General features: G+C 44.4%; 1 protein-coding gene across 1 annotated transcript in view; it reads left to right on the top strand.

Moving 5' to 3' along the window:
• The first annotated feature begins 2332 nt into the window (after positions 1-2332).
• LOC111861320 (LIM/homeobox protein Lhx9) overlaps positions 2333-15798 on the top strand; it is a 174879-nt gene continuing 161413 nt past the window's right edge. Inside the window, exon 1 of the mRNA XM_023845780.1 lies at positions 2333-2938. Coding sequence (XP_023701548.1) covers positions 2376-2938 — 563 coding nt within the window. The 5' untranslated portion in view covers positions 2333-2375. The remainder of the gene's footprint in view (positions 2939-15798) is intronic.

Here is a 15798-nt window from a genome sequence, read left to right as displayed (position 1 = left end):
GAGTTAACCACAATAACATTTCAGTATAGTCTTATGTATTTTTACGAGTGAAACCAACCTACTGTTTTATCCTTTGGAGAATGATGTATTTTAATATGCAGTAAGCTATAATTTGAACTAACAGAATGAGTGGTATATAATTCTCGTGTACTTGACCGTGTCTTATTGTTTTTTTCTTTCTTTTCCTGTTGTGTTTTGGAAGACGTAAATTGTGGGCTCCGAGGTTGGTGCCTCATGACAACAATGCGGTGATTAAGTTGCGCCGTATTAATTAGAAAACCCAAGCACTGCCAATCTATGGTCTACTTAAACAAAAAAAGGAAGCAGCTCTCCTCCCACTCTGACCTCAATTATGGGCAGAGACGAAAACAATCGGTAGGTGCATGTGAGGGAATCTGGAGGCAGAAGAATATTGAGGATCAGGCCGGAACACAATCAAATTAGAAGTAATCCCAGCAGAGCAAATGAAACGTGTGAACAGGGAATGAAATTGCTGCAGGGATGGGGGAGGTGAATGAAGTTAAATGAGGTAGTTTTCTTTCGTCCAAAATCTTGAGAATTATCGTACCGCTTTGAACCGTCATTATGCAGAAAGCAGCCAGCAGAGGGCTAATTAAAACGAGGCATTTGGCTCCCAAACTAAACTTTTCGTAAACGTTTCATGTATATCGCTGTGTGTACCTAATAAGGGGCAATTACGAATGCAACCGTTGGGTATTAGCTTTGGCTTGAACAGTAATTGTCCGCTCTGAAACTGCGTTAGAAAAAAGTTAATGTACAAATTGCCCAAGTATTCAGAATTGCTTTATTATTTGTGTGCCTTACCTCTGAAAATATCTTCCATTGTCTGTCGGTTACATTAGGTCGTTCACACTTACAGACTAATCAGTCAGTGTTTATCATATTTGTGGCTAGGAATAGCAAGTGGAGTGTAGCTGCCTGTAACTGAAAAACTGGGGTTCCGGGTGCGAAGGCGGTCATACCATACGCCATGGCTGATAAAGCCATGATGGGGCTGAAACATTACATTACTAGTGAGTGATAATAATGTTGGATATTTCCATGTGGAATTTGTGAGAAAGGATTCCTTTTCCTGCCAGTAAGCCCATGTTTCCATGTCAGAATAAAATTTGCATTGTTCTCATGATCTGCATGTAGGTGTTTATCAATAAACATACAGTTTTTGTGCGGAAAGTGTGACTTGTTATTGCCGTTCTCCACACCAGATGTCATATACATACTTACAGAGGGGTAAGCTGGAAGATTTGTTATGAAATCGTATACGTTTTTGTTTTGTAACTTGGCAAAAGCGGCCCTTCTCCGTTCTCGGTTTTCTCACACTATGCTGTAACACTGTAATTGATTATTTGTTTTTTATACAGTTTCATTTTTTCGTTGACAATCTTTCTCTGTTTTACCCTCGGTGGAGCTGCATAGTCATCGCTTGATGCATCAAACAATTGCGAACTGACGAGCTGTACCATAAAAGCTGGTCACGCAGTAACGTAGTTGGTTGAGGCACTATGCTAAGAGCGAAAGGTCGCGGGTTCGATTCCCGATGAGGTCACTGGATTTTTTCAATGGACCTAACCTTTCCAGCCGCACTATGGCCCTGCAGTCGACTCAGGTCCTAACAGAAGTGAATACCAGGAATCTTCCTGAGGTTAAAGGCTTACAGCATCACTTCAATCTGTGAGCCGTTTGTCTAGAAAATGTGGGAACCTCGTCTTCTCACAGCCCTATGGGCCCTCCACGGCCGGCCTATCACAGAGATAGCTTTATCTTTTACCATAAAGGCCAGGTAGGGTGTCATACGAACCAGACTGAGATAAATGGAGACACCCGGATGATATGTAATTTCGTCGACTAGTTTAAACTACTACCTCTGCATTTGCCTGAAGGGACTGAGGAAAAGCACAACAACCCTCAGTATGTGACGTGACCGATATTTGAAAAGGACACCTCCTGAATACAAGTCAGAAGCTTTACCGCTTACGCCTGTTTCGCTCGATTTGACGAAATGATTATATACCGGTATATGGGTGAGATTAAAGTGATGCTGAAAATATTAAATATTTTTAAACTCCAATGCATAGCGGGAACTCCTTCTCAGGTGGTAAAGCTGCCGGGTCGTGAAGCTGACCACTCATCTCCATCTGGTACCTGGGCCAAGAATGGTGGAGCTACACCTCCGCCCTGTCACACGTCTTCTTGTTTTGGTGCTTAATAATTACTTAAGCAGAGGGCAACCGTAACTTTACCTTTTACCAAATATTGCATAGTTTATTTGGTTGTTCTGACACGTGCCTCTGTACTCGTGTGTTGCAGATCCGTGACGTGTTACCAGCAAGCTGGCCGCGAGTACAGTCAGCAGTATGAATCCCCACTACCACCCCTACACGGAGTTGAACTCTCCACATTCTCCGCCCCCGGACAACAACAACTATCATGGCCACCCCCAGCACGGCCACCCTCCACACCCTCACCACCCGGGCTCGCAGTCACACGGCAGCACCATGAGCAACGGACACGTGATGGGGCCTAACCATCACCACCACCACCACCCTCAAGGGAGCACGGGCCCCCCACCACACCCCGGACCACACCACGACCACCATCAACACCCACACCACCAGCACCCACCATTTGGAAGCGGGGGACCACCCCCGGGAGCCCCGATGCACCACCCGCACCATCATCACATCAATAATAACAACAATAATAACAACAATAACAGCAATAACAATAACTGTCCGACGGTGAAGGTGTGCGCGGGGTGTGGCGGCAAGATCGTGGAGCGGTTCCTGCTGCACGCCCTGGACCGGTACTGGCACAACGGCTGTCTCAAGTGCACGTGCTGCGGCGCCATGCTTGCCGACATCGGAGGCTCCTGCTTCACGAAGGCCAACATGATCCTCTGCAAGAACGATTACTACAGGTAGGGCTGGTCCAGTACAAATTAGCCTCATGGTAATCTCTCTTTCCTAAATGTGTGAAACTGAGGGATTATTTCTTGCTGTTTACTCCGACTGAGCCCATGTTCCTGGAGACATGGCTTCGAATCTCAGGAACATTTAAGTATTTCGTCCCTTTAAGGGAAAGGGCTGAGGGAACGATCGTGGGATCTGCTGAACTGAAGGCAGAAACTTCGTCTTCCCCGAGCCTCAGTAATTACAATTTCTGACCAAGAACACAAATGTCTTAATTCCACGTCATCAAATTCAGTATCCTTGATGCAGTCCCATTAAGTGAAGAAGAATTTCTGGAGAGTACAAGCGGTGTCGTGCATAACCTAGTTATTTAACGTTCACGGATTTGTAAATAAATCCCCTTTCTACGTCGTTGCAATGGGGTCTATTGTGTCGGTTTTAAATTGTAAACAAAGGTCGCATCACAAGTTTCATTCATTCATCAGTAATCTGTCAGACGACAGGTCCACAGTCTCTTCCAAAACAGTTCGTCCAATTAATGCGATCTTCTGTTTTTGGAAAGAGACTATCCAGGAAAAGTGATAATGTGGTAGTTTTTCCATTTGCTTTCCACATCGCAGTACAACAGCCGTTCAAACCACTCTGGTCACGCCTGTTGCTATAAGAACTTGAACCATCTCGAGCATCATTTGCTCTGTGCTTCAAGTCGCTGCTGATGACGCTGCTTCCGGCACCAGTTTTTGGTGTCTCTCTTCGTCTGATGCCTACCCTTTGACCTGTCCAGCAAGGGAGGCCCTGCCAGTAGCTACGCTACCGCTGGTATAGCTCTCAGGGTCCTTGGCATACTCAAACCCCTTCACCACGATAAGGTGGAGATCACACCTCTCCCACGAGATCCCCTCTCCCACGAGGGGATCACAAGTTTACCATTGAAAAAAACGGCTACGAAACATTTCCATTTTCAACATCGAGTATGAATGAAAAATTCCTTGAACGCAGGCGTTTCCTCGCCATTCTTTCTCACACTGGGAGTACAACTGACGTTTCGTGAGTGTCACATTTTTAGAGGTGGCTGTACGAGAAGACGAAGAAGCAGTCAACAGTTGCCCAGTTGCACGTGGTTAGCTGTTACACTGATAAGGGAGGAAACAAAGACTTCGATAATACAACAATTCATAAGTAAATGTTGAATTAAATTTTGTTTTCCATCTCTTTCTTCAAGGAATCGTAGCTCAGAGTTGGAAGATACAGAACAAGAGACAGATTATTTACCCAGTTATCACGTTAATGTTAATTGCAGTATTATTAATCGTATTTCATGCTTTAGCCTGTGTTTTTAAGGATGGGGTATTAACTGATGCCTTGGTTCATGAATCAACGTAATTGTAATGAATGTGGTTCATTAATTTCAAGAAGGTATCTCTGAGGGAATACCCACACGCCACTGGAACCATTAGGCAGTAGGGTATAATTATAATTAATAAATAATGAATTTGATCAACGTGTTGCGAGGCAATAGCTATGTAAACACGGTCAAAGACGCAACAATAGAGGACGCTGTGTTTTCTGTAGATACGACGGACGCGCCAATAGACTGGATAGCAATCACGTGATATGCGTTTACTGTAGGTCCATGTCCGTTCCACGGCTATGAAACTAGAGCCGTGATCTGTAAGTTGAGAGCGAATTGCAACTAGAAGTACAGAAGAATTACAAGGCGGCCTGCGAAGACTTAACGTGTGAATAGAATACTTTGTTTATGTGTAATATTTGCAGTGTGTAATTCAGTGAGACTGCTATAGTTCCTTTGTAATAAATTCGTGAAGACCAATGCAGATAGACTGAAGAGATTAGTGTGGAGTGATATTGTAAATTGTGTAACGCAGCAGTAATGCAATAATTATTTGTATTTAGACCTGTAGGTTGTTAATAAATCCAAGTATCAGTCCGAACCCCGTCTTTAGTCACTCTGTGACACGTGACAATGATATAGCTATGATAGGGGGGCGGGTAGTGATTACGCTCTTCATACAGCTTTTGAAGGCACGTGTACGTGACAGCACAAGTGTGGCAGTAGTACCAACTTAACAGCTTAAATTGGATTTATTTAGTGAAATAAATATAGTGAATGCAAATATTAAATTATGTGTATTAGATATCCCAAGGCTTGGAGTTCCGGCAGTACGCTACTTTCCCCACTCTGTGCATGAGAAAGTAATCATTTGTATGTCATAGGGGCCGTAATAGCGACATAAGCCGTTGACCGAACCCAATATTTGGCATTCAGCTTTAGGCCTTCCTGCTGTGTTTCGTATATTTCTCTGGTTATTAGTGTAGGTCGTGCGTTTAGACCTGGCCTCAGGGTCTGGCGTCATTAGTGAGGAGAAATATAGCAAGAAGTAGCGAGGCAGTGGTTGCAACTGCATTTCTGGACGGAAGAATATGACGCGTTTTAAGTAAGACCTTATGTCCGTGGACTCGACCAAATGTACTAGACTAGAGACTGTTGAGAACGGATAAATCTGATAACACGGACACTACCTCACTTCGAAGTCTGTTGCTCGCGATGATGCTGAACATATTTCAGATGTTATATGCCATCTGAGGAGTTGGCGGCAGACACTGAGGGCCTGGATCGTCTCTGAGGAAATCCAATTATTAGGTTGTCACTCGGTACAGAATCAAAATATTTACCTCTAAAATTCGTACCAATGGATATAATCGTAAATACAACCCTTAAATTATTTATTTCACGATGCTATCAGTGTTGAAACTGTATAGCGTCGAACTTGATATTTTCACAATACGAAATTCTAGTTTTCCGGCGGTACTGTGTGCCAACGGGGAATTGAAAAGCTGTACACACAGAATCACTGAACGTTTTCTCTTCTGTTAAATTGAGATTTCCGCGGCTGTCTACGTACATTCCTCAGCAGAAACCTTTCCGATCCCTTGGCCATATTCTGAATATTCTTCGACCTCTGTGTCCATTTCGTTTGTGACGAAATTCAAGTTCTGGGAAGTTGTCATTTGTCCATGCTGTTCAGGTGGGTTAATAATGCTTTTCTATAGACACCTTTCCTTTAAGTCGTTCCATATACATATTTTCGTTTCAAATCTGCACATACCAGACTTATGATATAAAATTCCTGCCCCTTTTTACAAATCACACCGAACAGATCATTTTGAAGCGGGCGGTTGACAAAATTCAGCTGAAGAACGTAAGCCGACTCTCAGTCTGACTATGATTGGGCTATAGGGACAAGTCGTGATGCCTCGGATATGAAACATAAAGAATTCCTCTTCAGATGCTGAGAGAAGAAAGAGTTTGAGTTGTCCCTGGAGGCACTATAGGAGGCACTTTGCTCCATTTGCTGCGGGTTGCAGCTCTCGCATCCTGCCGGGATTCCCCTTGCCAGACGAAAGATATGTGTGGAGCGGTGAAGGTCTCAATCCATACACAGTTCAGGCTATAACGTATCATGAAGTCACATGCAGCAAGAACCATATCCTCCATAACAGCCGGATAAGGCGGGCGAAGCTTGATCAAGTCGGCCGATATGGGTCTGTTGACAGTGTTCTCCTTGTTTTCTTTAGCCCTCGCAGAGAAAAGACGTACGGCGTGGGGATACAAAAGGGTCATAGTGCAGCACCCTCAGGATCTCATCCCACGGGCTAGCCGATCTAGTGCTAAGCTCCTCTTCTGAAACAGTTCCAAGATTTGGGCTGCAAAGTCTTTTCATGGAATAGGTAAACAAACGACGACTTTTAAGCTTCGAGGTTTTGACGGAGGAGACTATGAAGAATGCCGTCTTTTGTGATTTGGCGCCATGTAGATCTTGTGTGAGCCGACGTTTCGGAGGAACGTCGGTTCACGCAGGATATACACGGCACTACATCCAAAGAGACGGCATTCTTCAAATGAGGAATTGTTAATATTCTAACGCTCTTGAGTTATATTCAGAAGTTGCACGGTTTGAATCTCGGTCGGGCTACCTTCGCGTAGCTTATAATTATATTTTCCTGGTCTCCTCATCCCCTCCATGGCTGTCTTGGAATGATATTTTGAAATATGACACTTCCATCCTTCTTGCACTTAACAGCTGACCTCTTCATATGAGCCTCCTGTAGATACAAAATGGGCAGTTGAACTGGCATGCAAAACAAGTGAGGAATCAGACATTCATCAGCAGCGAAGATAAAGTCAGACTGAATTATTTATTTCTTCATTTATTCAAATAAAAATTTAACATATTATTTATTTACTTTAAACCGCTTTTCCTGAAGAATATCTTCGCTAGCCACATCCATTAACAGTGTGTTAGCAGTTTGGGGTGGAACTGGAGACTTTGGACCTGTGTTTGTGCGAGAACAAGATGGCGTCAGGTGGGTTTCTTCAAATGGTTGGCCGTGATGGAAAATCTCGAGTCCAAATAATTCTATAAAGTATCAACCCAGAGGAAAAGGGGCACGAGGTAGCGTAGTTGGTTGAGGGTCTATGCTACAAGCCGGAAGGTCGCGGGTTCAAGTCCCGATGAGGTCATTCTATGGGCTTTCAGGCCTGGTACAGGGATAGCTTTACTTTACTTTACTTTACTTTACTTACCCAGACGAAAGAGAAGCCTAGGACTTCCATGGATGCGATGAAGAGACGAACTCTAAAAAATTCATAATGAGGCCTGTATCTTAAGTATTTAACACTTTTCTGTTTAAACAAATTTTAAATACAATAGAACGCCGAGTATCCGAATTAATTAGTGCCAAAGGTGATTCGGAAAGTGCTTCAAATTCTAATCCACGAATAAAGACTACTATAGCGCCATTTTAATATGCTGTACTACTAAAGAGAAGGGAAAGGTGTTCCTGTCACAGGCCGTGGAGACCCATAGGAGTGTCGAGACGCCGAGGCACCCATATATTCTCTAGACAATCGGCTCACAGATGGAAGTAAATTTGTCAGCCTCACGCGCCGAACGCCCTTTACCCCAAATTGATTCCTGGTAATCATTTCTGTTAGGAGCCGAGTCACCCCTAGGGCCATAGTGCGGCTGGAAGGATTAGGTCTATTAAGAACCCCAATGATTTCATCGGGAATCGAACCCGTGAAGTTCCGGCTTGTAGCTTTATAATAATAGACACTAGAATACTTTTGAAACAGCTGAAACATAAATATATGTAATTATAAATTGACATTCTTAAACACTTTATTTGGAGAAGTCCAACAGTGATACCTGTTTAGCAGATGCGTTCCTTGGTTGGGGTGATTCTGTTGTTTGGCAGTTCGGAATTACGTCTCGAGCAGGAACAGGCCAAACAATTTACTGCGCATAGATGGTCTGTACTCCAAGCATAAGTGCCGATTGACGGATTGTAATAGGACAGTAACGGGTATGCCCACAGCCCCTGTGTTGACATGAGAAAGTTGTGAAGACTAGCTGCACAGTGTCTTGTGGAAACAAGGGAGCTTCAAGATTCTGTGAATACTTGGGTCAATGGCCTCAGGGAGAACCGGTCCCCACAGGTAGTATTGAACACGTACAACAGGTGACACTGACCTCTACTAACCGTGATTAGAATTTAATGGAAAGTCTTGCAGCTTAGAGGAAACTTTTTCAGCGTTAAGTACCAAGTCTGCGACGTGATTTTTCCCACAAGGAGGAGCTGCGGAGATGCATCTCACAGCTTCACGAAGGGTTTAGGGGAGGGGTAGAAGCCTTGAGACATTTCTCGCAGCGATGCATGCCCCGTGACTGAGCTCGGAGTGACCACACGGCCATCGCTTGTCACACCACAGCACATTATGTGTTCTCGGGGCACGGGGATCCAGTATGTTCCCTTCGGACGTGTTTTCGGGAGTTGCCAGGTTCGATCTCGCCCGGCATGCCAAAATTCCTGACAAGTGGTTTTTCTGACGTCCGGGCTTATAGAGTTCAGCGGTTTATGCCTCACCTCGGATGTGCGGTAGTGCGCTGTAAAATTAATTCAATCACTTGTGATGGGCTAGCATAATTGGTATATCGACTAGGCTACTAGCTGGACGATCGAGGAGTAGGGGTTCGATTCCTGGTAGGATCAAGTGATTTTCTGCATTCCATAACGTCCGGACTGGCTCTGCGGCACACCAGGGCCTGTTTCTTTCGGTGCAAAGCAGCCTGGACGTGAGAGCTGACCACTCACCTCCATCTGATGTCGAGGTTAAGGGTGAATGAACTGTACCTCCACTCCCCCACAATGAATTAAGCCCAGGAATAACTTTACCTTTACCTTCAAGAGAATCCCATGGTACTGCTATGGAATAGGCTACGACCGTTTCCTACCCAGTCCTTACACATTCACCGAACGTAATCATCCTCCAATGAAGGTGAAACGGTAAAGCAATCCCTGTAACATGCCGTGGAGGCCCATAGAGTTGTGAGACGTCGAGTCTCCCACATTTCTACACAATCGGCTCACAGATGGCGGTAGGGGTATCAGTCTTACTCGCCGGCAGCCCTTTACTCCCAGAAAGATTCCTGGCACTCATTTCTGTTAGAGGCTGAGTCGACCCCTGGGCCATAGTGCGGCTGGAATGATTAAGTAAATTGAAAAATCCAATGACTTCATCGGGAATCAAACCCAGGACCTTCCGGCTTGTAGCATAGTGCCTCAACCAACTACGCTACCGTGTGCCCCAAACAGTCATTCTCTAATAAAGTAAACTTGTCTCTGTGCTTAACTAATTAACCACTAAGCCATGAAGATGTATGGGGGAGTGGATGTATAGATCCACATTATCTTGACCTCGGAACTAGTTGAAGGTGAGTGGTCAGCTTCAAGTCCCAATCGCTTTAACCCCGGGGAAGAGCATCCATTACCCATTGTATAGGAGGTTGGGTGAACGTCAGAGCCGGTTTGGACGACGTGGTGAAAAGAAAATTCTTGCCCCCGCCTTAACTCGAACTCCGACCCCTTGGTCTTCCACCCTGTAGCCATTCGGTATACCGACTGCTCTCTCCTCTAATATCTCGTACATTGCCATTTAGTAACCTACGACCCATCTACCCTACCATACAGGGTGCTCCAGGCAAATTCATTTTTCTCGAGCATCCCTGTACGTGCCATAAAGCATAATGTCCTTAAGACGTATGGCTTTTGAAATCACGGCCAATAAGATTGATTGCAAAGATCACATTTCGAGGGTATGTTCACTGCAATGGGATGAGCCTACTGTTATTTAAATGCCGGTATTTCCAGCAACAGTGGCCACGCCGCCTGAGGCATGAACTGTCTTTGCCCGCTCAAACACTGGGATCGTGGGTTCGCATCCCATTCGAGACATGGATGTCTGTGTACGTTTATTCTGTGTTTGTGTTATTTTGTGTTGGTAGCGGCCTTGCAACGGGCTTATCCTCCGTCTAAGGAGTCCTACCAACTGTGTGTAGACTAAGAAACTGAAAAAGCGACCAAGGTCCACTAGGGCTGCAAAACCATAGATAGATTTCCGGGCCATAGTAGCCACATCCTGTTCAAGTTTTAGTTTAACTGTGAAAATGTTTCCTGCTTTGCTGCATGACGCTTTCAGCCCTGTACCCTCTGTAGTGTCGAATGGGGGGGGGGGTAATTGCTGAATGACGAGATGGAAAGGATTTTAAAGGAAACGATCTTAGCCTGATTGTAGTATTGGCACATTTGATGTAGAGAAAACTACGAATAACCTTGGCCAGTATAGCTGGTGCCCGGTCTGAGGTTTGAACTCGGAACCTTCCGAATTGAAATGACGCTAGGTTCTGGCTCACGAAGAAGCAAGCAGAGCGAAGAGGAGCTGAGTTCAGCCTGCGCTGGATAAAGCAGTGAAGCTAGTCGGAAAGTAAATGCAGCAAAACGCCTTCATTAGTCACAAGTTCGTGAAGCCTTTCGTTGTTAAACAGAACCACAAAGTGTCTGGTGGTAAGAAAAGGGGCTTACAAATATAGCGAAGCTTATTTTTTTATGTTCTTTACCTCTCCATATGTACTTCCTCCATAGGACGGCAGTGACGTGGTGTGATGTGCTGCGGGTGGTGAGCCTCCAAGGGGAAAACTCGATTTGTTGGGGCGCAGAAGTGACGAGAGAGCGAAGCTTGGCAATCAGCTAGATGGGCGAAAGAGAGAGACAGACAAGGCGAGGGAATGCACCCAATCAGGACGGGTACTGCAATAAGTTTCGTTCCCTCACTGCCAATCAGCCCACATACACACAGTTGTATTAGGGAATTTCCCTTTTTCCCGTTCGTTCCCTGATCTCGCAGTTTCTTTCCAGCTATAGTCCACTGGTGTTAGGTCAAGGGAATTTTTTTCTCCCATGGGAAATGTCATAGTTTACCCGGGGAATTTTCCATTATGTTTTCCCTACCACTCGTATGATATTTCACCGTTGTAAAGTCGTTCCGTATGAGCACATGACTTTTATTGTTTAAAAACGATTAAAATTTGGGGGTTTATATAAATCTGGCCAGAAAATATTTTTGAATTTCTGGAAATTTTATAACTTTCGTTTGCTGTGCCACCATTTGCGCTTGACCGGTGTTATATAAAAGCGTAATGGGTTGGATCGAGTACGCTAACAGAACGTAGGCTACGAGTGATTCAGGCCATTTAGTGTAACGAGCATTGCGGCAACTAGACCAATCTTAGATGACTAAAGCAGCTGCCAGAATAAAATTCGGCCTATCGAATGTAGACTTAGGAACACTGAGTTCTGCCCTGCAGTATGTTGCAGCCTTCTGATACCACGGTTCCAATATAACGCAGCTCGAGAGCGTAGCTAAGTTATCTTCAGGAACACAACGGAAATAACAAAAATATGCCTGAAATTACACGCGAAATTTATTACTTCTACCTTCTGGTTGTAAAAAAATATTACAAATCCAAAGTTAAGATAGTTTAAACAGACTGTAAAGATTTAAGTATGCAATCTAGCGCTGTATCGAATTTACACAAACACTCAGATATGTACATCTATCTATCTATCTATCTATCTATCTATCTGTCGTTTCACTTCAATTACTTAATCCTATACACAGTCGGTATGACACTTTGGACGGGGGATCAGCCCGTCTTAAGGCCGCTACCTACACAGAACAACACACGCAGAATAAACGCAGACAAACATCCATGCCTCAAGTGGGAATCGAACCCACTATCCCAGCGTTCGAGCGGGCTAAGACATTTTATGCCTCATACGGCGCGGCCACTGTGATCGGCTATATACATAAAGGCATATATAATTTTTGTGTGATATTATTTATATACGTGTATAATGTATTTTTGTACGTTAACAGCTATACACGTGGCGATGACGCGAGGCTTCTATGGTACACCTGATTAATTTATCCTTTTAAACATTGATTCTCGTCTAGTTAGTTAGTCATTTAGTTATTTAGAGAGGGTGGGTTTCCCCATACACCGCGACCAGTTTGATCTATTGTGCTTCCCTCTATGATATTCTACCAGTCTCTTTACCCTACCGATAAATGGTGCGTACCATCAGTCCCGCCGAGCAAGCGAGTTTGGCCACTTGCTTAGCGGTGTCTATAATGCTTCCCCCATCTATCGGAGGCCTTAGAGACTATTGTTGGGCGGGAAACGTCCTGGAATTTGGCTCAGTGGTCCCCTTTGGGGATATAAGGTTCTTTGCATGGGGAAACCCACCCTCTCTAAATAACTAACTAACTAGTCTAAATATACATGTATGCCTAATTAAATTTTATAGTGCTCATTCTAGCCTGATTGAAACATTTGAAGGAACGCCTCACTCAGATCATTTCATTCTAGAAACTCGACGCTACTTGTTAGATAACTGCAAGGCGTCATGTAAGGAGAGTCGTGATAATGAAAGAGGTCTGATCGCATTTGGGATGGTGCGCTCAGCGGAATACAATGGATGCTTTCATGTCTAGAATTCTTGACCACAAGGTCTGCAGCAAGCAATTTCTGTCTCTGTAGGTCTGTGTCTATCTAAGCTGATGTTAGTCTGTCTCAATAGGAGCGAGTCTATATCAGTAGATGTGAGTTTATCACAGTATAAGTGGGTCTTTATCACGTACGTTCGTGTTCGTGTTTTACTGTCCTGCATATCTGATTAGCCTTCTGATCGATTTTCATAAAATTTGAAACATACGTCACTGTGACACTGAAGTTCCGAAATGTGAAAGGTTAAATCGTTCCGTGTCTAAAAGCCACGCTATGATGGCGAATGGAAAGGGGGGGGGTAAAGCTTAACTTACCCAAAAACCCCAGCACTAGGTGGATGTGACCGCCGAGTTTCAAGTTCCTGCCTCTTTCCCACGATGGAAGCGCTCCAGGTACTCACTAAGGTAAAGTCACCGTGCTGAACTAAATAACCACTGCGCCATGAAGGGGTATTGGGAGTGGATGTACAGATACGCGTATTTCTGATCTGGGCGTTAGTTGGAGGTGTGTGGCCAGCTTTACCCCGCAGGAAGAGCTTCCGATACCCACTGGGTAGGGGGCTGCCCCAGTATTCAGATGAAGTGAGAATGATGGGCTCAAAGCCTGTCTCCAATCGGTGGCAGGGGCTGTGGACCCATAATTCCTACCTCATGAATAAATATTTAACCTTGCAAGGTCAAAATGTCTTGTGCTTTTGCTTAATGTCCTTTATATAGGTGCGAGTTTCGCGACATGGCGAGGGCGCTTCTTTTGTAAGATGTTTTGTGAACATAGCTGAATGCATCCTAAAACAAAACCTCCCTACCGATATGTGGACCATTGACTGTAAAGCAGGCCCTGCAGTTTGTTCGTAAAGCTACTTGTAATTAACATGATAATTTATATTCATTAAGAAGAAGCTTTCTCTTGACTCCAGTTGCTTGCGGAATTCTTGAGTGCGCAGAGTGGGCCAAATCTGGTAGGGTAACTGGCTTGCCTGTGAACGGAGAAGTTCATGGAGGTAGGCCTAGGCCCACTGGGGCTGTAGTGCAAAGGAAAAAAAAAACTGGCTTGCCTTTCAGGTGTTGCGGGCAGCTATTTAGCCTTCTGTGGTAGCTGTTTATGTTCTTGATTGCCTTTTTTCCTGACTTCATACCATGCCTACTAATGGACTGTACTAGCTCTCGTGCTGGCCTCTCTACTTGACCCTGTGACCTGACCTGCATAGTCTCTGAGTGCTGATTGGTCGCATGATAAAATATGACGTCATGACACGCAGTTCTCAGTTATAAACGAAATGATTGTCGTTTGTTTCATTCACAGGGCTCTCAACATTTTAGTTGTGAACAGTGTTGCCACTTTTGGGATTTTTTTTTTCCGATACTAGAGAATTTTGAATGTCCTCAGCAGGGAAGACAATATTAAAAAGGGAAGTTGGCCCAATAGACGCAACTGTTCCAGGACTACAAGAGCTTCGTTTTAAAATAAACATTCCTTACTGCCTGCGTGGCACTTGACATCTTGTTTGTTTCAGGATTGTAAAGGTCTGGAGTTTTTGTTGGTTTTGGAAATATTTTCTATTCAAAATCTTAGAATCAAGAAAGGTCGCAAAATGTATATACTAGACAAATATAAGAAACAGAACGTCGTGGCTTAGTATTCGGGAGGCCCTAGATTCGAATCTCGAACTGATATCGGCTATGGTGACTGAGACTTTCAGCCACTCAAGCCACAGGCCTCTGATGGCTTACATAGGCCACAGCTCACCCAGTTCATTTGACAACAAGAAGAGCCGTCGACCAGTAAGAGATCTACACGTTAACTGTTCCATGATTTTCGAACATCCTCACCCATGTAATTTCCTGAGTTTGAATAAAGCCTGCTGCTGGAAGTGAATACGTGGGAAAGCTCGCATATCACAATCACTTAATATCACTTATTTATACTCAGGTATTATATCCGTGTAAGCCTTAGTTCTTTAAGGGAGGGGGGGCACACGGTAGCGGAGTTGGTTGAGACATTATGCTACAAGCCGGAAAGTCGCGGGTTCGAGTCCCGATGAGGTCGATTTTTCATTGGACCTAATCTTTCCAGCCGCACTATGGCCCTGGTGTCGACTCAGCCTCTAACAGAAATAAGTACCAAGAATATTCCTGGGGGTAAAGGGCGGCCGACGCGTAAGGCTAACAACATCACATCCATCTGTGAGCCGGTTGTCTAAAGAAAATGTGGGAACGTCGACGTCTCACAACCCTAAGGGTCTTCACGGCCTCTTACAGCGATAGCTTTACCTTTTTACCTTTCACGGGAAATTATGTTATCATACTGATTTATTATGTCCCAGGATAGCGTAGTCGGTGCAGCGACTGGCTAGGGACTGGATGACCAAGGGGTTGGAGTGCGAGTCCCGGTGGAGACAAGATTTTTCATTTATCCACCCCGTCTGGGGCCCACCCAGCCTCTTACAAAATTGTTACCGGGGGTAAAGCGGCAGGGGCGTGAAGCTGACCACCCACTTGCAACTAGCGCCGAGGTCAAGAAAATGTGGTTCTATGCGTCCAGTCCCCCATACGCCTTCATGGAATAGTGTTTAATTAGTTAAGCACAGAGACAACTTTACCTTTTATCTATTGATTTATTATAACGTTATTTGAAGACACTCTCTGAACTATATACGAGCAGGTGCGCATGCGTACCGGCGAATGGAACGAGAATGCAGGTTGACCGAAGATCCAATTAACTATATAGTAAAATGTACATTAAAATACATTGTACTTACTTTATTACTTACTGAGTTTACAGTTTTTTTAAATGAGTTTCTCCATGTTCAGTGCCCAAGTCACAATTCTGTGATACCGTTCTACAAATTGAGTGTCGCGTTTAAATCTGAACATTCCCCTTAGTATAAGAGAATGCTTTCAGTTAACTGACTTCTGGTCCACTCTGTACATTCGAAAGTT

This window comes from Cryptotermes secundus, unplaced genomic scaffold, assembly GCF_002891405.2.
Source record: "Cryptotermes secundus unplaced genomic scaffold, Csec_1.0 scaffold221, whole genome shotgun sequence".
NCBI classification, from domain to species: Eukaryota; Metazoa; Arthropoda; class Insecta; order Blattodea; family Kalotermitidae; genus Cryptotermes; species Cryptotermes secundus.
Note: the sequence above shows the minus strand (reverse complement) of the source record. Positions and strands in the feature narration are given on the sequence as shown.